At 40.1% G+C, this 21,877-nt stretch overlaps 1 protein-coding gene across 1 annotated transcript in view; it reads right to left on the reverse strand.

The window, feature by feature from the left end:
• The window catches only part of GRAMD4 (GRAM domain containing 4), a 60,694-nt gene that overhangs the window by 36,687 nt on the left and 2,130 nt on the right, over nucleotides 1–21,877 (reverse strand). Inside the window, exon 2 of the mRNA XM_067315919.1 lies at nucleotides 14,983–15,103. Coding sequence (XP_067172020.1) covers nucleotides 14,983–15,103 — 121 coding nt within the window. The remainder of the gene's footprint in view (nucleotides 1–14,982; nucleotides 15,104–21,877) is intronic.

Raw genomic sequence — 21,877 nt, forward strand, 5'->3', positions numbered from 1 at the left:
CAATTTCCCTCCTAGGCCTGCCTATCATAGCTCTCTATCTCCTGACAGGCAAGAAATAACAAAATATTGAGAGGCCCAGAGCCTGACTTCACTGAACCTGCATATCCACTTAATTAATACAATACAAGCCTTATCTGCCAAATCTAGTGTGACCCCATAAAAGTGCTTTAGAAACTCCCTAAACAAAATAGAAAACACAGAAATGTAGGCAACATCTGGATGCTACAGGACTTTTAAAAATAAGGTTTAAAAGTGCTCCAGACAAGACAATAATGACTTTAAAACTACATTATCCTGCATACTGTCACACAGTAAACCCTAGTATAGTTGACCCCATAGGAAAGATCAGCACTAGCAACATATCACAGAAGCTAGAAAAAAAAATTAGCTACTTCAGTATATCTATGTCATTTTATCCCCCACTAGCTGTAATAACTGTTGTACTCACAGTCTAAGAATTGCTTATCTAGATTTTAAAATTTAATGTTTCGAAAAGTTTAGCCACTATCATCTTATTGTCGAAAGACAAGATATCTAGAGTTTTATTGCAATGCAGTAATCATTTAGGCATATGTCATCAACCACCAGAGCAACTGAAAAATTTCATTTTTCTCCTCAAAATAAGCAAGCTTATTATTGTAAGAAATGTTTTGCTAAAAAAATTGTTAAACAATAAAATATTGGTTCAAGTGAGACTGAGAACAGCATCTGAATAATACGTAGAAAAGAAGGATGCTACATTAGACTGGGAAGGCATGACAGTAAGTTGGATTTCTAATTCGATGCTGCATGTGCAGTAAAGCAGATGTTTCTCTTAAGACAGGGATTGGAGGTGGATTATGGAGTCTCTTACTAGCTAATTTACATAGCAGTTTTCCTTTGTAGGTCTACAGGTATGCTGCAAAATCCCCTAGTGGGACAAAAAAAAAAAAAAAAAAAAGATTTCTTTTGGAGCACAGCTAGGGTACAGACTGTAGACTGCTGTTTGTAGTTACCAGATCAGTTTAGTGTTAAATCTAAGGAGACCAAGTTAAAAACTAACAATACCAAAAAGTGTACATACATCCTCTCATATTTTCATGGGGAAACACCACTACTTAACAAGACAGAAATGACTCTTCTACATCTATGTTAATTATGGCAAATCTCCCTATAACCCTCTGAACATGACTACAGTTCAAGCATGCTGCCTAATTGGTACTAAACACATTAAATCCCAACCACAAACTGTCAAACTGGATTTTGTCAGCAGCCCCGATGGAGCCAGATGTTGGAAGTTTTTTCCAGCAACAAGCAGATTCTACTCTTGCCAGACTCCTGCAACAAGGGAATATTTTAAGTTTGGCCCAAACAGACCAACTGTATGACATTACTGACAGAATGTCAGACATCTGTAAATACACATATTTTTGTCATCACAGATACTGAGGAACTTTTATTTTTTATTCTAAACACCAGTAGTAAATGGTAGTGCTGTAAATGGCACGAACTGCTCCACCATTTGTCATAAAGCAAGCATACAGACAATGAACTTTGACCACCAGGAAGATAGAGGAAAGATCCACAAAAAATCCCTGACTTATTTTTTCTGTTTATAGTTATCTTGTAACTGATGTTCTCTTCTGGAGACAGGCATGTTTGCAACTCCTAGCTATAACTGGATATAGATTAATTGTGTACCATTACCTGTTCTTCGAAGCCCTACCTTCCCTCCTCCAGGCTTATGTCTTTTCCAGCAATGACCTGTGAGCCACAGAGACTGCCAAAAAATTGCCACAGATCTATCCAAAAGACATCAAATAAAACAATAACTTCTGATTCCAGACACTGCAAGAGATTCTACTTCTTTGCATGCCAGATGCTTGCGAAAGAAAAGGGCTTGCCTAAACCATCGCTCTAGCAGCTCCACTTTCTTCATTAGCTCTCCTTTCTCCTTTAAGTCACCCCAAGTTCACGTCCTCTTTCATGCCTGGACTTTTACACTTTACATGGGAAGAAGGAAGCTTATGTGGTTAGAAGGACTATCGTTCTAAGGCAGGCTAGAAGTACCTAAAAACCTCCCTCCTCAACTCTCCCGAACTCCAGGTTCTATTGTCTTACCCTTCCTTTGTCTTGCGTGGTCAGGCAGTCAATTCCAAGATGGATATGGACCTTTTTGCCCTTCATAGCTCTTCTGCTGGAACTGGCCAAGTGAACTGGAGAGTAATCTCCAGCAGATGGACAGCAGCAACAATGGGAAGAGGACAGAAGCTGCTGCCTGATTGTGGCATTATCTGGTCACAGCTTTACAAATTCCTGCCTACTATTACAATACCAGATACTATTAGTAAGATGACTCAGTACAATACTGTAAACTGACCCAATTCTAAACATGAGTTCTTCAAGGTTTTTTTCCAAATGCCGCCCTCACTGTCTTTGCTGCAAAGAGAGAATGCACATGATTTTGTCCTTTTAAGTCCATCATCTATTTATATTTTCAGTGCTATCCCTGCACAGCAGCAGACTGAAACCAACCTATGCTGCTCCTCTAGATTTTTGTTTCTATTTCCTTTAAATAAGGAAAGCCATGACTGAGTTGGCAAGGCATAATGATGGGTTTCAGAATCGCTGATCCTTCTTTTGCCAAGCGTTTCCTCAGAATTTGTTTTGGTGAAGTATGTTGTATGTTGACTGATCCCACATCATGTCATTTAGTTTTTTATAAAAAGTTGAGGGAGGGGGTGATGTGCTGTTAAACTGAAGGCAGAAACTTTCAGATTTTGGCTAACTGAGAGGTTGTTCTTCATGACAACGTGGACACAAAGATGAGGGTCATTTTCTTCTATTCTATTTTTTGTGAAGCAACATTCAGGAGGCTACGTGTTGCATAAGAACATTTAGAAGCTATACTGAACCAAATTAAAAAGCCACTGAATGCAGTATCCTGTTTGACAACAGTCAGGAACAGGTACTCTTTGACAGGCACAAGAAGAGAGAGACTTGTCACAATACTCTGCCAACCACCACCTATTTGCAGTTCAGGAACTTTCTCTGCCAGCTACCATTGTGCTAAGGAAACACATCAAAAAGACTGCAACAGCATGCAACATTACAGCATCACCAAAAGTTTTATATAAAACTATTTCCAACAATTTCCTCATTCTAAGAGCACAGTTCAAGGTTCCAATGAAAGCGTTAACTATTTAGAATGCAAAGAGCCATCTAAGGGCCCAGATTCACCCATGTAACCTTTAGTAGTAAATGCAGTAATGAAATTTGTCATGGCAAGAGTTAAATTTTGTCACAGAGATGGTTAGGTTAGGGATGCAAATCTCAGAATACCAAACCATATTTAAAGCAAATGTCTTATTGATATGCTTCAACCTCAAATGTCACATGCATTTAATACAATTCTGATTGGTGAGCTGCCAGGTACTCCAGAGTCAAGACAGCCCAGCATCTTTTTGTATCATTCAACATCTATTTATTCAGTGGTGAGTCTCAGGTGGACAAAGAAACCCTTATATCGAAAAACCCAAATCATCAGCAAGTCTAAAAAAACCTTGGTGCTCAAAAAAAAAAAAAAAAAAAATCACACCACCATCTTGCATGATCTACTACACAGGGATCAAAATGCATTACCTGCACACATTCAGCTATACAACCAATCCTTAATGAACTTACTCCTCCTTCCCCTAAACCTTCTTTTCACATTCTTCTAGAACACTTATCCTGAAATACTTTACCTTCAGCCGAGGTTTGCTCAACTTAAGTATGGGTGAAGCGTAGAAAAAAAATAATGGTAAAAACATTTGAAGATATTCTTTATCCTGACCAGTCTAAAATATGGGAGGGGGGGAGGGGCAGAGTGACATTCAAAAGCTAATGAGATAAGAAAGAAAAAAAAGTCAGCAAAACTGGAAGACTGGAGGAAAAACTCTTCATTTTGTTTACTTTTCACAACTGAAAGCACCTTGCTTTGTCAGTTGAATGGTTTTCCCCTGTGGTCAGGCTTCCTGTTTGAGTCTTTCACACAGAAAACCCCTTTCCCCCTTCTTACTAATAGGGATGTAGGTGTCAAGAATGCCAGAAAAGCGTACAGGAGACATTAAAGATCAACTATGTTTGTTTATCTAGTGTATACCTTTCCTTCCTCCTACTCAATTTTACATAGGCATTTTAGTTAGAGTGGAGAAATGAAAGGGTTAAACATGGAAAACAGACTCCACCTCTGGCATTTGAAGAGAAAGCTCTCCATAACCTTTCTCCAGTTCAGTCTGGTTTATCTGCACACATCAAAATGAAGAAGTGACCTGTCACGTTCAGAAACAGTCATGCCTGTCTGCCTAAAAGAAAACCTAACACAAGTTTGCAGTTAAACAATCCCTCTTTTTATCTTTTTGTTTCTGTCATTCTGCTATGCCTATTTTTGTCTTTTCAAAAGTTGAGCTCCTGCTCCATTATTTACAATGAGCATAACTTTTGGAGACCACTTTTTCAGTCTCTTAGCGTACGCCTACAGGAACTTATAGAGGGAGCAGAGTGAACTCTCTCCACGCTGCTGGGAAATAAGCCAACTCTGATTCAGAAGCAATGCAGTTACACTTACACTGGAGAGAAGGCTGAGCCTGAACGACCGTCCTACTTCTTAGCGGAACTATTTTCCTCACCTCAGTAACATACAGCTTCATGTAAAATCATCTTCTACTTCATGTGACAAGGTAGACTCAATTTAAAAGCTAATTTTATTTGACAAAATCTATTCCTTTGTGTAAACTGGTCTAAGTCTCCTCTCTCACCATTCCTGCTCCTTCACAGTGCCTGAGTAGGTGAGGTTAGAAAGAATTAGGATGGCATTACCATGGTATGTGCAAAACAACAGTTACACTAACAACTGATGAGTTACTTAACATTTAAATATAGTATTTTCAATGGTCCTTCATTATGTTACTGTAAAAGATTTCTCAGGTAAGGGAAGACTTAGATTTCCAATGTTATGGTCAATGCTACGCTTTATTTTAGCGTCACACAGGTGCACCTTTTTCCGAACTACAACAGAACAGGGTCAAACAAAGACCCTTCCAACAGACACGTGGGCAGGGGTATGTTCTTTAATGTATCCATACTTGCAATTCAAACTTAACTTTGGGTCAAAGGATACCCTTCTACTTCCTAGATAATACAGCTTTATTTAGCTTTCACTGTCCTGTTCTTCTGTCAACCACCACAACAAAATGATTTTACCCAGAAAGCTAACAGGAAAGAAATGCTTGCTAAAATACTAAAGTACTAGCACAAAACTTTTGTCTGAAATCCCAATAGTCATACTTACCTGTCACTGTCAGAACACAACAATCTCCGGGCTGCCCTGATGGTTTTAGTTATGAGAGGAATCGATGAAAATCGAAAAGTCACAAGGGAAACTTCTATTTACTTCCCAGGAAGTTAAACTATTTTGTATTGAACATAAACCCTAATCCTGCCTTTCTCCATGCCCTTCCAAAATGCTACCCTTCTGTGGATGCATACATACTCTCAGCCCAAGATATTTAACTCAATGGGATTATCTGCATGAAAAAGCTTTTTCTGTGCTCAAAAGCCTGTCTGATCAAAGCTACAGAAACACTTGTTTACCTTCTTCACTTTTCAGGCTTAGATTCATCTCTATTTATGTATTTGGCTAAGGTATGGCTTGAAAATAAGATTTTAAGCTTTATAACAGGATCAACTTATATGCACATGCTTGTATATGGAGGATCTTACCCCCAACCCTTCCCACCACTCCAGGTTTTCATTCAGAGAGTCCTCTTCTTCCCTCACAAACATTATCCCCATAGTGCCTCAACAGGCCTGGCTACATATAGAAATAGTAAAACTAGATCATTCCCATCATAGGCAAAATTCCACTGAGCTTCCCGTTTGTGTCAGAGCACGGTATTCTCTACAGAAACTTTGAAAAATAGTTCATAGGTTCCCTAATACTGCAACTTTCCCTTTGTTCTACAAAGTCTTTAGACAAAAGGCCAGAAGTCTTAAGATAAATAACTCAAGAAGGGTAGAGATGATTTTTTTCTATACAAATCTAAAAACATTTTGGAAAAAGTAACCTTATTTACACAGAAACAACAAATGCACAGTTATCATGAACTTGCCCTCATTGTTTTACCTTGGGCACTGGAGATGTCAGCATATGAAAACATTTTCTACAGCACTTCTGGTCCCGACAATACCTGGTCTTTCCAAATATTCTTAAAGTTCTAACCAGACGAAAAAAAATCTTGCAATAACATAATTCATTGCCTTTCACAGAACTTTCCTGAAAGATACCAAGTTTCAACCAAAGAACAGTGAATGCATCATGCTGAGTTAAACCAGGTATCTAGTCTACGTTAACTACAGATGCGTACAAAGCTTCAGTTTGCTTATTTTCAGTGTGATGAAAGATCACAGACAAGACACCTGGGCTTCAGTCCCTCTACAGTAAGAGGGATGAAGATACAGAGGAAAAAAACCTCCCTTTCCTGCAAAGTAATAATTCTCCAGGGCAGAAATTGAGGAGATGGGTTATTTTGCAAGGTGCTGCTCTCATACTCTGGCAGTAAAAGGCATGAGGGGGGAAAGCCCAACTCCAGAAGGGACACATGCAGAATATTATTTACTCCTACACTGAGACGCCTGCTCAGAGACAACAACGTGATGTCAGAGACAAAATGCCTAGAAAAGAGATTAGCATCCAGGCTGGGGTTCATAACAGGACACTGAATACCAGGATGCCCAAATCGACTTGTCAGTGGGGAAGGCCAGGACCAACTTTACTTGAAACTTGCTCTTACATGTGTTTCAGAGCTAAGCTCAGGGCCTCACATAAGTTCTTCTCTGAAGACAAAGCTAGTACACTAAGACTCTGAACTGAGAACAGAAAAGGAGTGCTTGATTATAAAGAGGAAAAAGCCAGCTGAAAACAAATGAATTTAATATAAGAAGGGAAAAAATAAAAAAAACAATGAAGTGGCAGTTTAGATCCCTGTACAGAAGGTACGTCAGTGTGGTCAGGCATAAAGACCTACACAACAAGTCCTCCTGCACTGAGCCAGCAGGGGACAAACCAGTCCAGAGGCTGGTGGCCAAATTAGTTTAGACAATGTTTCCCTGTCTCCTGGAGATGCAATATGTGCACAGTTTAGGCTAATATGCATAGCAGTGTCTAAAGCCAGACACTCCCCTACCTGTCCAGAGCACAAGTAGAGTTACCCTACATTTGCCTGAATCTGCCCACGCACTCAGGCCTTCGACGTGAGCTTCCAGGCATACCTGTCTGCAACTTCTGCTGCGCAACCAGGCCAGTTAAAATGAAAGCGAGTCCGCTCTGACCTAAGGGAGAGGTTATAAATGTAACTTTAACACAATGGCCAAGCATTTATACCATATTCTCTTCCCTGCCCGGTAAACTTACATATTCATGTAGCTTTTTTTTTTTTTCTTTTTTAATTTTAACACATTGAGAAATATCCAAATTCTCTCATTCACAGGTATATCCTTCCTCTTGGAAGATGTGAACTGCTGTTGAACAAGATGCCTTTTCCCCCTTCCCTAATGTACCTTTTTCCACTGTAACCTAATACACAAAGGGTATGTGTGCACGTTTAAAATATAACATGCATGCACATGCAAAGCTACAAAGAATTATTTAGCAATTGGGTTTTTACTTTCCTGGATGATTTTCAGAGACGCATGAAAGGTTTTTGTCTTTAAAAAGATATCTTTTGTTTTATCTTTTTTGAATTCAAAGTATTGAAACCAGCTTTCCCATATTAGATGGAGGTGTTAAGAGTGTTTACATGTGAGCTGAAGCACTGAATCTATACACAGATCTTTAGGGGAAAGAAAATTTAGATCTTCTTTAAATACCATTTGTCACAAAACCTATTCACTCAGTCACACAAGCTCATCTTGTAACTTAATTTCACTAGGTCTAAACATCAAATCCTTTATAAATAAAAACAGAAATTTGGCTCCTTTAGAGACACGAAAAATAGCAGGAAGATACCGGATCATTCCTCCTTATTCACAGAAAAGCTTTAAATTAAAAGGTTTCCTGAAAATGTGCAAACTATCTTAAAAATTCACACCTTACTGTGGCAGATTCTTCTCTAGTGGAAAGTTTCTATTGGTAGAGACTCTTTTTACAACCTTAAGAGTCATGAGAAGTACTGCTCCTCCACGAATCTCCAGAATCTTCAGAGCATAAAAATGCCGGAAGAGTTGCAGAACTCATCCAGAATGAAAGGAGCTGAAAAATTCTGTCATTAGCACAGGAACTGTTTTCACTTCATGTTTTTGGCAGTAGTGAAATAGACTATAAACACTTCAACGCCTGGCTCAGGAATAGCAGCAGACTCGTCCATGGTTTGTATTATTGAGACAAGCACAGAAGGGCAGGCTCCCCATGCAGCTGCGCAAATCTCTGGCCGCTGGCACACAGGGGGCATGGCAAGGCTGCCCACTGGCACCCTTAGCTTTCAAACCCACTCCAGCACCACAACTCACAAAGCCAAGCTGGGCTCCCAGAAAGACAAAAATCAAAAACACACTGCATCTACATAACACAATGCATGGGCGGCATTCATTACTGCAGAACCAGAAACAATACACATTTGTCAGTGCCGTGCTGCACTTGCATTAATCCGCCCCATGAAGAGGCAGTATGCTCAGCACACGGCTCTCCCGCGTTGGGCCCTCCAGGGTTCTGGCATCTTCACGCAACTACCATCTATACCTTTTGTCCAGTGACTAATGCAGATTTCAGAAGCCAGCCCTGGAACAAGGACTAGCCCAGGACTCCGTCCTGCTGCCATCACTGGGCTGGAGTCGCACCCAGTCCTTTCCCTGGTCTCAGGACTCCTGGAGATGAAGGAAAAGCTGAGGGCGGCAAGAGTGCAACTCATTCTCCACCAGTTAGAGCACTGTCCTCGGAAATGAGAAATGCAGGTCTGAGTCCTCCTCAGTCTGAACTGAGGCCCCTTAAATCCCAGGCAAGTGCTCTAACCTGCTCATGATCTCCTCTTCCAAATATGTTTCCAGGAAAAAGGAGCCAGAGGGGTTTTTTTTTTTGTTTGGTTGGTTGTTTTTTTTTTTTTGTCTAGGAAGGCTAGACATGGACTCAATATACAGTGGGCATCAGATCTCAGGACAAATGCCCACCTGGACCACGAACCAGAAACCACCTTCCACACAACATGCTAGGCTCACTTTTGAGAAGGCAGAACAGTTAAACTGCAAAGACTGTGGGACCTTTACCAGAGAAAGCTTTGGGCCCAAGTGCAGTTTGAAATGGTTTTGGTGGATAATCTTCTTGCAGGAGGACCACTTAAAGGAAATGAAAGTATCCTTTTAGATTCATCTTTGTGTACCCCTGACTGACATAACTCTTCAGTAGCTATATGCTTTAATTGCTAATTATTTTACATTAATATATCCCACTCTCATTCTCTTACCAAAAGTTTCCTCAAAAGCCAGAGCAAAAGCCTGCATACATTGTTAACACTTTACAAGCAAGTCCAGGTATAAGTAGAACCTTTCCTACACCTCCTAAGAAACTTTCCTTAGTTTTGTGAGAAGCCTCTCAGTCAGAAGTCAGACTCAGAAAATATTTAAACACATTTTTTTAATGCAGAAGAAAGTGTTAGAGGCTCTGGTGAACAGCTGGCTCTGCAGCAGAGCCCGAACTTTTTCTTTTTCCTATGGCTTCTCTGTTCAAGAAGATGCCCCAAAAGACACCACACATAGGTACAGTCCAAGCCAGAGGAACTCCACTAGCGTCAAGGACACCTGCAGATCTCCCAGGAATCCTCCTGTCACCATCCAGGACTCCAGAATTTTAAGGAGAAAGAAACAAGGCTTATGGGGAAGGAGGAAAGGACATGAGAAATTCAGGATAAGCGTCGCTGCCGTGGTGGTGCTATCAGCTGCGGCGTTCACCAGGTCAACATGATCTAGGAGCCTGTGCTGCAGTGACAGCATCTCTGGGCCAGAATTGACTGTGCTTTAATGCAGGCCTGGGAAAGGGAAGAGGCTGACAGGCACTTTGCAGGCCACATACTTTGTAGAAAGCCCTGGGAAATGACATCCCTTTATTGCTTGGGGCTGCTCCAGGATGGTGCCAGGATACCACTGTCAGCTGCTCACAAAGAAGGTAAGAGCTGCAACACCGCTTGGAGAGGGAGAAAGACCCAGCTGCTCTCAGCCCTGACATTTAGCAAGCACCAGCTACCCTAGCCCACAGCTGGTGTTTGGCTAGCTCATATTTACACAGCAACTACTTACTCTGTTACAGGGCTTCACCTGCCACTTAAATCAACTCTTTACTTTGCATCAAGATTTCTGAACCCAAGGTGACTACAGGCTGCCAGGTCAGTAAGAAGATAGCAAAACTAATGCTTTAACACTATTTCCTCATCTATTCTCCTCTAGCTCTGCTACTGCAGCTGCTGTTTGGCCCTCCTATTAGAAGGAATTTACAGAAAGGGTTTTCTGACATAGCTGGTAGTTGGACTCTGGCTCAGCTTTATAGTCCATCTGTTGCACACACCTGGCTTGGCTGTTCCAGGAGTTACGAGCATTTTTGTACAGAACAGGACCTTGCAGCAGAGGTTTTTGCTGGTCACAACCACCACCACACACTTTGCCTCCAAGCTACGCCACTTTCTAGCAGCCCAGATCTGCCTGAAGGTCACACATGATTTTCTAGAGCTCTATTTTCATAACGTCAGTATTCTGTTAGTTAGCTCCTATCTTAAAGGATCATTGGGTCATTTATACACCACCACCCCACCCCACCCCCCAAAAAAACACACCAGAAGTCAGAGAAAAGGCGTATGAGAATGAATAAATTGCATAAGGGAGAGAAGCTCAGAAAATTTAATGGGAAAGAAGCATAGTGCTGATTTTTTTTTTTAAGGCTATTACAGAACTGCTATTTTCAGTTACGATTTTTGTAAGTCCCTAGAGTCTCTGTTGTACAGGGTTGGAATGAAAAACCCTTGTGGGAGAGGACTTTACTGCCTCCTAAAGCTCCTCATCCTCATGCAGAGTTCCTTCAATTTACCAGTTCATGACTAACCCTCTTCTCTAACAGTCACCTGGTTTGTTTACTTTTAGCTGCTGCTACCACCACCTCCTCTTCCCTGACCTGCTAAAATTAACATTGCAAAAGCCTTAAACAGTCTTGAATGAGAATTAGTGAACACTCCATGTAAGTTGTAGGATGCATGCATGCCCACAAAACACACTGGCAGCATGGGGACCGGAGTGCTGATATCAGCTATTATCAGGTTAGCTGCAGAACTGTCCTCCACAACCAGTCACGAACTGTAACACAAGAAGAAAATTTCCTGCAAGGAGGCAAAAAAACCAGAAGGGTATCGCCTGTTGTTTTGTCTTTCAAATGCAAGAGCAGCAAGTTTGTTTGCTGTTTAGACACAATCAGATTTCTGAGCCAAAGCACTGGAAGTTAGCTGTCATACAGCATGGTGTATAGGATAATAGCTGTTCACTTACTTGTTCAACTGTATCAAGTGACATATGACCCAGGAGGACAAATATCATGAACTATGCATAGGCAATTTTTAAAAAACACTACTGGCCTTAGCATATCAATCCAGTTGTTCCAATTCAGTAGCTACCATCCAAATCTGAACTCTCAGTTAGCATCAAGGTAGTGTTCCCATGCATTAAAAAAATAAAAATAAAAAATAAAAATAAAATATTGCAGGAATGCAAAGTCCTTTACCAGTGGAGAATTCTGATGGCTACAGCTCCAAAACAAAGACAGTTTTCATACACTTCCATTCAGAGTTTCCAGCAGATTAAATGCTTTGCACTTTTCAATCAGTTGGCATTCAAACATTATTCTACAAAACTAATTCAGTAAACCTCTACTCCAATATTCCAGTCTCACTATATTCAACACACATTTTTAACATTCCTATAATACAACTCAGAGGGACCCATTAGATTACACAGATTTTTCTGTACAGGCAGGAAAGCGCCTTTAACCCTTTTAGCTGGAAAAGTCAGAGAATCTACTCCCTTGTTTAATATGTCATTACCTAAGATCCCTTCTTTCTCGTACCTCATCCTCTTGTCAATCTGAAGTTTAAAATCCTCACACATTTCCAGACACATTTTATTTGCATTTACAGCTATGCAATGTGCTAAGCAATTCGTCTCCATCTTCACCTCTCCAGGTTTTTAGACCGACTCTTCACTACAGATGAAATTCATCTGTCCTCTTAGATGAGATATTCTCCCTCTGCAGACACCTGCTTTTGTCTCCAGTGACTATTCGCCCTAGACTTCCTCTATTGCTTTTGGAGTGTACAGTTAGGAGTGGAGGTGTTTTACTGAAAACACTACAGAGCCAAACTGCACTTTTTACTTGTGCCTAAAGACTGAATGGAGTTTAGAGAAGACTAACAGTTTGCCATTCCTGTAGCCAGACACTTACAGCAGTAAACTGATACTGATTTGCAGTTGTACTGTAGTGTACATGTACACTATACATATTATACAGTTGGGAGGAAATCTCTCCTTCTTCGACCTCCTGGCTATATTATAAAATGTACCTATAGATAAGAGGTATAGAAGAGGCAGAAAGAAACGTAGAGGATCAGGCTGACAGTGATTAGAAAACTGCTATGTTAAAAAGCAAATCCATGGAACTTTAAATATTTCCCACGCTCATTAGCAACTGCTTTGATTTCTGTACACCTAATTGGAGGAAATGGAATAGGAGGAGGTAGCAAACACTTAGTTATATGAAAATACAATTCTAGAAAGATGTCTTTAAGGAATTCTATGTTTAAAAGAAAGTAGTATGCAAATACAGCTGAGTGACTAGTCTTCTTTAAAAAACATCTATTGGAGCACTTAGGAAGAAATTATGATTTAGGAAGAAAAATAGACTTTCTTCCAAGCGCAAATTAACATAGAAAAAAGTACATTTTAAGAATGCTTCTGTTCACCATCAGTTCCCTTTTAGGAGGGAAAAAAAAAGAAATATTTCTAGTATCAAAAAAATATTAAGAGAGAAGAAGGAAGAGAATTAGAGAATACAGAAATCATACCCAAAAACTGAGCTCCTACTTCACTCCAACTGATAAGCACAGCTACATATTTTAGCCCAAAATTTTGAAGGGGGGAGTAAGGAAAGGGCTTAATTGTGCTTATTTTCTCTACCAGTTCACCATTCTTTCTCTTGTACGTAGAAAGTTGCAACCAACTAGCCAGGACAAGTCCACCACTGCAGCTATGGCAAAGCAAAAGAGCTCTTGATAGCAGCACAGGCTGGAGTCAGGCTGACCCACATCACCCATCCGAACAACCCGTATGGGCCTGAACCTCTAAACCATCTGCTCAAAGTTCATACGCGCTGCCTCCTCAGCAGCAGGAACAGGGAGCTTCGTTACCACTAATCTTACAGTTTGTGATAAAGGTCTGTGCAAAAGAAAAAGATTCAGCTGAAGGTGGTAAAATGATTGATTAGATGGTTTTCAAACTACAGCATGAAACCAAAGAACGAAATTATTCACAAAAATGCATGCCACAAGTAGTCACTTTAACCACATATGAAGGACTGGAAGAGGATTCACCAGCAATGGAAATGTTTGAGAACCATACACTGTGGGGTTTTTTTTTGTTTTTTTCTTAAATTAGTTCAAGCTAGAAATCAATTCTGGGAAGTCCTACCGTTTCTGTTACACATCTCATTACATTAGGAGATCACAAAGGTCCCATCTAGTCTAAAAAAAGCCAACTTAGTAACAATAGCATCTCTGGGGATGTAAGGAGTATATGGTAACTTTGTACCGCACAGTTAAATAAAGAAGTCAAGTAAATTACTAAAAGCAACAAGGCAAGCCAAACAGAGCATCTACTTTTTGCTTTATATACCAGTCATGACACTTCTTCCAGGTATCAGCAGATATGTTCACTATAAATTCTAGCTGAGTACCTTCCACACACAGAGAAGGAAAAAAAAAAATCAAAGAAATATTGCAAAAGGATAGATGTGTCACAGAAGATTAATTCCAAGTGCTTGAGAATATGCTGAAGACAAAACACAAGCCTTAAATTATTATTACTAGATTACAGATTCCAGTCAATAACTATACTATATTATTATTTTTACCCCTAAGAAAACATTTGACAAGCTTTGATCACATAAAAACAACCTTCATATTCTTAAATTCAAAAATAACCTGTTACAATGACCATTTAGGGAAGCAATTGAGCAATAACTCTAGTTGATTTATTATAGAGATTTTCTTCTGTCAAATTAAAGGAATGTTTGTCTTCCATTTTCGCTGGGTTTGATTCAGCTATCCTGTCTTGCAAGTCAGTAGCTCAGACCTGCCAAAATACAATCTCAAAAACCTTATGAGTGCCTCTAGCTATGAACAATACTTTCATACACACACACACACACACACACACACATATATATATATAAAAATCAAGTACTCTTGAAATCTACAAATACTCTTTGATTATCTGTATTTCCCATACTGTTAAAAAGGTATTTTAAGATGCATTACTTGTTAGAACAGCTGCCAAGGAAATGAATTGGTTGCCTCTTTAGTAGTCCCTTATTTCTCACAATTACTACCAGACAAAAACACCCACTTTAACCACCATGAAGGATTTAATTAATTCCATGATAACATAGAGATGTCAACATTAAGATTTCAAATAAGCAGCTTCTGCCATGTAGTGAAGTGCATAGTAAGGAATTGTAGCACAGAAAAAAAAAATTAAGTCACCCAGTTACCTTGGAAATGCCTTTAAAGCTACTTCTAGAGAAATGTCAGCCCATATGTGTTATCCATGCATCAAACACACCTCAGAACTCAAGTGCCAACTTTTGCAGGTTTAGAGAACATACTCTCGGTCTTATTTCAATAGACTTAAGCCATTCCAGTTCATAGAGCACTATTTTATACTTACGCAAAAAGTGTTTCTCCAGTAAGGCTATTTCCAGGTGCCCTTTGATCTCATTCAGTCTGTCAGACTCCGTTCTGTTAAAATCCTGGACTCCTGAAGCCATGATGATGGTCCCTGGACCAGCCTACAAGAAAGCCAGAACACACTGACAGCTCAGAGGCATTTTTTTTCTTTTTTGTCATTCATATACATCAATTTACTTCTGTAGCAGCAAACATCCATGTGAAGAACGTGCAAGCATCAACAACTCACCATGCCTCTTATTCAGCATTAAATTACCAAAATGAATCAACGAAAGCTAATCAAATCCACAGGAACTCTTCTGCACAGGTTTACAGAATGCATTTGCGCAGACCTCAGGGAGTTTAGAAAGCAAAATAAATAAATAGATAAATAAATAAATAATCCCCTTACCAGTTCTGCTGCATGATCATTTAACCTTTCTCCTGCTGATTTAAAGGCACATGTATACAAGCCCTTTCCTCCCCCCGTTCAATGGTCAATGCAACATTTTACACAAAACTGTGAAGCTAGCAAAAGAAAGATTTTTCTGTATTTCACTGACGTATTAGGAAACACATATTGTATACCTTAATATCAGTTTATACAGTGTGTAATTCTGAAGATTGCAGTCTTTGTGCAAGAAAGATGAGAGCAAGGAAGCCTGCTTGTTCTGCTCAAGTTGGTGCCCAAAGGATCATCCTGGAAGGCTGAGGGAGGGGGAGACAGGAAACTGCGTGTCTAGACTGATTTATTATCGTCACCAACAGCACCCCCCGCATGAACTTGGCACTCAAAATACGGCAAAATACAAGAAATGAAGAACGGCATGCCTCATCACAACAGTAGTGACCACTGTCACCTCCACAAAGTGAGCATGGGGGGGAAAAAAAAAAAAAAGAATGTACGCAGCAGAAGGTAGGTGAGCTATTTTCCATAAAGCGTGTATTTTCAAAAAGCAGGGGAAGGGCTGGGTGAGGGCATCTCTTTGGTAACGGTTATTTAGGTGCTGCACGTGGTCCCAACTAGTTATGAACAGCTGGCCAGTGAGAAATCTAGGAACTTCTCCAAAAGCTTACACTCAAAACTTAAGTGCTAGATTACAAAAGCTTACATCTAGGAAATAATCTTATGACAAAAAGGGATTTTTTGTTGTTGTTGCCATCCTCTCCACCGCCCTTCCTTATCTCTGAAAGCACACAGGAACTGTGTTGCTTTCAAAAGTCAGCTTACATACACTTAAACATGACAATTTGAATTACATACATACATAAACTCAGCTAATTTACATGAGAGTTAATTAAAAGACATTTTCAACATTCTAGGAAGGATGTACAGCAAGCTCACTGACAGCAGAGTACTTTCACTGCTGGGAAAGATTTGCACTTTTTAAATAAAGCAGTGTGGAGATATCCATTAAACATCTGTTTTCTTGCTCAAGCTGAACAGCTGCTGAGTTTAAGCCTTCAGACTTGTCTATCCAGGCAAATTAGCACCCAATAAGCATTTACTGCATGACATTTACCTGGCACCGTCTCCCCACCTGGGCTTGCTGAACACAGTGCCAAGCAGATGCTATTTCCCGTCCCGAAAGCAGCACAGCAGCACACCCACGCAGCAGGCTGCCAACGCTGGCCAGCCCCGGTGACAAGCCGCCGCCGTGAGCAGCCCGTTTTGGGGCTAGCACGAACATCTCTGTGCCAAGCCACGGCGGATGGGGAGAGGGCCCGCGGCAGCCCTCGCCGGGGAGCTCCTCCGCACAGCGCCCCGATCTCCCATCCGCACGTGCTTCTGGCCAAGGAGGTGCAGTAAGACATGCTGTTTACAACTGCTTAAGCCACTGCTGAAAAGCAGAGTGTCAGCTGTGTATTTTTAGACGAGCACAGGATGGCAATTAACCTCTGTGTTTGTTTCTTATCTATAAAGCCGGATCATATTTTACTCGGTTACGGAGCTGCTGCAAGATTTAGTGTTATCACTTGTTATCAGACGCTCTGAGAAGCCCAGAGGAAGGCGCGACAGAAGTCAAACAGCAGCACCCTTACAACGCACTCTACAGACAGGCAAAGGGTTATAAAAATACAGATTGCTGCCCAGACATTAAGCACAACTTTCTATGATTTAAGTGAGTTTCATACAATAGGTAGCTAAACACACGAGGCAGAGGTAAGCTGTCCTTCCTCCCCTGCGCCCATTGCCGGGGAGTCAGACTGTGCCAGCGCGGAGCTCCACATTCGGAGAAGAGGGACAACGGGGGCAACCTCTGCTCCCAGCGTGCAGGAGCTCACAGGGAGCTGTCTAAAGAAGCATTGCCACTGTGAAAACAAACAAGTCGCATACAGGTCAAAGAGAAAGATGTCGCACCCATCAGGAACACTCACCAGCTTTGCATATCAGCTAGCGGTTAGATACCACGTGCTCGGATACTTCAGCCTTACTGCCACAGACACACTACTCCTTCCCAGACAGTCCCGTGCTCCCAGCCCTGTGCACAGCGGTGAGGACAGGAACACAGAGACTGAGGTGCGGGAGGACATGAAGAAGGGGCTAGCAAATATATAAGCATATTTAAATTTTCATTCTCACTGAAGTTACTCAAGGTATTCACCCTAAGAGGGGTTACATTTCAGAAATCCATCATGACAAATCAGCTCTGCTTCTGCTTCTTCAATGACATTAAATCATTAGTTAAGTAAAGCCCAGGATATCCAAATGTGCATTTTATGAAGCAGAAAAGACCAAAAGGTACATAAAACTGGAGGCATACCAATATGGACTCATTTTGAGAGTTTCCAATTGTGCGTAGCCGCTAAAGTATTAAACTCAGGAAGTCTGACGTTAGCTGTTAGGCTAAAAATCAGTATGTGTCCATAACTGCACCAATCCAGAGAGGTTACAGTGACCTTCTATGTTAGGAGAAAAAAAAACAAAAAAAAAAAACCTAAGTTAAAACATTAGGCTGCTTGCTAAGAATACTTGCTGTTTATAACTAGGGTCAAGATAATGCAAGTACTGTCTAATAGTAAAATAGTTTAACCAGAATAGTGAGATACACAGTCATATAAGTTTGATGAATAATAAAGCATTCAATTTACAAAAAAAAAAAATCAGTAAAAATTAGTGACACTGTAGGGTATGATCCAATGCAATTAAGTGTTTAGAAAGCTGAGTGTGTAGAGGAAAAGGACGTAAGAGGCCTTTAAGCAGGTGGTGGTTTTGTCAGGGAAGATTTTTTTTTCCCCCCACACCAACACATCTTGTTCTGCCAAAAGGTGTTAACAGGCTAAAAAGATAAGGAATAAGGCCAATACATTTGCTGGAGGTCAACTTCTTGGCTCTGAATGAAAAAAGTACCTCTGAAGTAAGCCTAAGTGGCTCAACTCACATGTTAAGAAAAAATTATCTTGCAATAATTCCAGCATTAAGTGAGTAATGTTTCTCTTTCTTCTGCTGTTTTGTAGGATATTGCTGGCACTCAGATTAGATTAACTAAACCATACTACGTAGATGCCCTTTCTGGTTTCTGTATGACTCACAGTAAAAGCCTTAAAGGCTTCCACCGAATTCTGCTTTTCCATTCCCTTCTGTCTCTCTAGCTTTGACAATATTTGACCCAGGAGCCCTCTTAAAATGTTGGCAATCACTATTACTTAACAAAGAATATGCACAAGATTATGATGCCTAGGAAGCTAGCAAAATGCCATGAGAGTTGAATGTGAAGAGGCAGAGACAGAGGGATTAAAGGAAGGATTTTTGATGATGACAGATTGCCTCTAAACCTCTATCAGAGTTCCTGCTTCAAGCCACATCCAGCTCTGGATCTGAAAAACCACATCCACACGCAAATGTGTTTTTAAATCCATCTGCAGTTCAGGCTTTTCACATCAGCTTCTCTCAACTTGAGAGGCTTCTGCTGCTCCCTCTACACCCCCCAATATCCTGCAAGATCCTGCAAGTCCTGGAATTTTGTTCTTTTGGGCACTGAACACCAAAAACATTGTCACCATACAGTCCTAGTAAAAATTTCATTTCCAGTTTGGTAATTAACCTGTTGAAGAGCAGCAGTTCTCAAATGCAGTAAATATTGGTGCACCACTGGTAAAAAAGGAGAGTTATTTTAGTTGCAATTTGCCTAACATAACAGTTTGACACACTTAATGAGATTCTCCTTCAGACAGTGTCCCTCCCCGCACCTCCCTACCAGCACAGATCCTCACATTGTACGAATAATGCCCATAGCGTATTATACGTTTTAGATTATTTTCTTCAGATATCTACATCCTAGGAAATTAGGTCCACTTCAAAAAATATACATAAAATTAAGCTTCTAACATCTGCACTCTCTTTCCAAGAGTTTGGAAAATTAACCTGATAAAAATGGTTTAGGACAAATGAAACAACACATAGATGACAATGATGCTAATCTGCTTGGTTGATCCAACTCTGCCTCATTGCCTGTTAACAACATCCCCAAGGGCTGGTTTCATTATCAGCCTGCTTCCCCAAAAGCAAGGGAGAGGGAGCAGCGAGGACGTGGCATGCCAAGCCCCAGGGACAGCACACTCCAAGTCACGGCAGCTGCGACACAGCACAGAAAACAGGTATAATTTCAAAAGAACCAGCTCTACAGGCATTCATTTGAGTAAAGCCAAAAAAAAAAAAAAAATCTTAAGTAAGACAACAAACTAGAGAGCTTGTTCTATACAGGTCCTATTTATCTGGAATTTCTCAAATGACATTCTGGACAGTTTTTCTTATTTAAAATTAAGAAAAGGTTCACCATGGCTGCTGCATTTACCTGGCTTAAGGAAAGGAAAAAACAACCCAATGATACTTTTAAAGAACAAAAGCATCTGCATGAACAGTTAATCCTTAATGGCTGTTCTGGGAAGCATACCCATATTGGCAATCTCCTAAAACACAGCTGTATTTTGCAAACTTAAAAATAAAAATAAAAAAATCTAGTGCTAGCTAGGTAGCCAGATACTTTAATATCTTAACCGTAGTCTTAGTATCATGCTTTATACCTTCAAATGACTGTAAATGAGGTCACTGATACAGTACTGTTAAAGGCTTAAAATTACAAGTTTCAGGAAAAGCCAGGCTGTGCGGGAACATCAATTAATTTAATATTTTCTGTATCACAGTAACTCAGATTTAATCCTAGCATACAGGCAGGGAACTTGTATAAATAGATTAGACTGCTTTCAGTACAACATGCCAGGTACAAGAGAGCTTTAATTTGCAATTCTCACTGACAGTTTAATACAGGATCTCCACGGGTTTAAACACAAATTTGTTCTTTTCTCCTTTCCCCAAAGAGACTTTGAGCCTTCTTTGTATAGAGTTCATTCATACTGCTTGTACATAGTACTGAACAGTTTCTCACTGTTTTAAAAACAAATCATTTTTCAAATTAAGCATACATAATTTCATAAAACAAAATGACATGACACAATTTATTAAGAGGCAAGGCAAGCCAGCCCCAGCAAATGCAAAGCAAGACTGATTTTCAGGGAAACCTCCTCCTCCTCAAACATGTGGCATCTTAGCAAACCAAGCTGCAGGAGCAACATTTTAAAGCATTTTAAAGTATAGCCACATACGAGAACTGTGATCTAACAGAAAGCAATCTATGTTGCATCTACAGAATAGGAAACAGAGAGCTGAATAAAGGGGACGTAATTATCGTGGGCAAGCAACATAACATGAATTTCCAATGTCACAAGACAAACAACTACATTCACTTTCAGGGAGTTGGAATAGGAAGTGGCTACCCCTCTCCCCCCTATTTCTTTATTATGTTGTTTTGCCAAAATAATACAGAAGTATCAATACTGCACACAGTGCTGAATGTCCGTATGTTAAAAAACAGATGGCAAACTGGAAAGGGAGGGGGGAAAAAAAAAATCTGCGAAGCCATTCAGGAACTGAAAGAGATGCTTAGCAAAGAGGTCATCTGTTAACCAACACAACTGTCAGGCAATGATATAATTACAGTATACAAGTACCTACAGAAATCTAAGAAAGCACTTACTATCCAAGAAACACCAAGTAGCAAGGGTTTTTAAATCAATGTACGCTACGTATCCTTGAGGTACGCCCAGTGTCTCCCTACATGCTAGGGAAAGGCCTTTCATTCATGTGACTATGCTGTACAGTTCTAATAGATCAAGATCTTTAAGTGGCTAATGGGTAATACACCAGACTGAAAATTAAAAAAAAAAAAAAAAAAAAGGAGAGAGAGAAGCAAAAAAAAAAGTAGAGGAGGCAGAAATGAAGCCCTTGACAAGAGAATGGCTGATAGCAGCAGCAAAGACATCTATGTACTAAAGATGCAGATCAGGAGACTAGGACCCAAATCTTGCATGCCTATGCTCTGCTCTGTATTAAGTCACCAATCTTGCCATTTCAGTTAAACTGTTCTGCACTCAGCTTTTAAGGGAAAGAGCGAAACAACAGAAGTGAAAGACTTACAGGATAGCTCACTCATTCGTGAAAGACATGCAATCTAACTGTGATGTATTCACAAGACTAGAACACACATTTATTTTTGCAGGCTTTAAACAGTTCCCTAAAGGTATTAAACAGAAAGAAATCAACAAGACTAGATTTTCCTCCTCATCCTTGACAACACAATCATAATAGTATAATTTTATATGGCTTACAGATCCTATAAAAGAAAACTACCCCATATAAACAATTTAGATTTGAATTTCAGTCACTGAATTAAAACCAATTCAGGCACAACTCAAATATATGATCTCAATAGGAAACAGATACAATTCCGAATCTCTCTGTTCATGGGAACTCTGCCACTATATCAGTATTTACTCAAATATAGAAGCATTACTTTCTATATTCAAATATACAAGTATTACTTTTTTAGTCTTGGCAC

The sequence above is a fragment of the Apteryx mantelli genome, chromosome 1, assembly GCF_036417845.1.
Source record: "Apteryx mantelli isolate bAptMan1 chromosome 1, bAptMan1.hap1, whole genome shotgun sequence".
Classification (NCBI taxonomy): Eukaryota; Metazoa; Chordata; class Aves; order Apterygiformes; family Apterygidae; genus Apteryx; species Apteryx mantelli.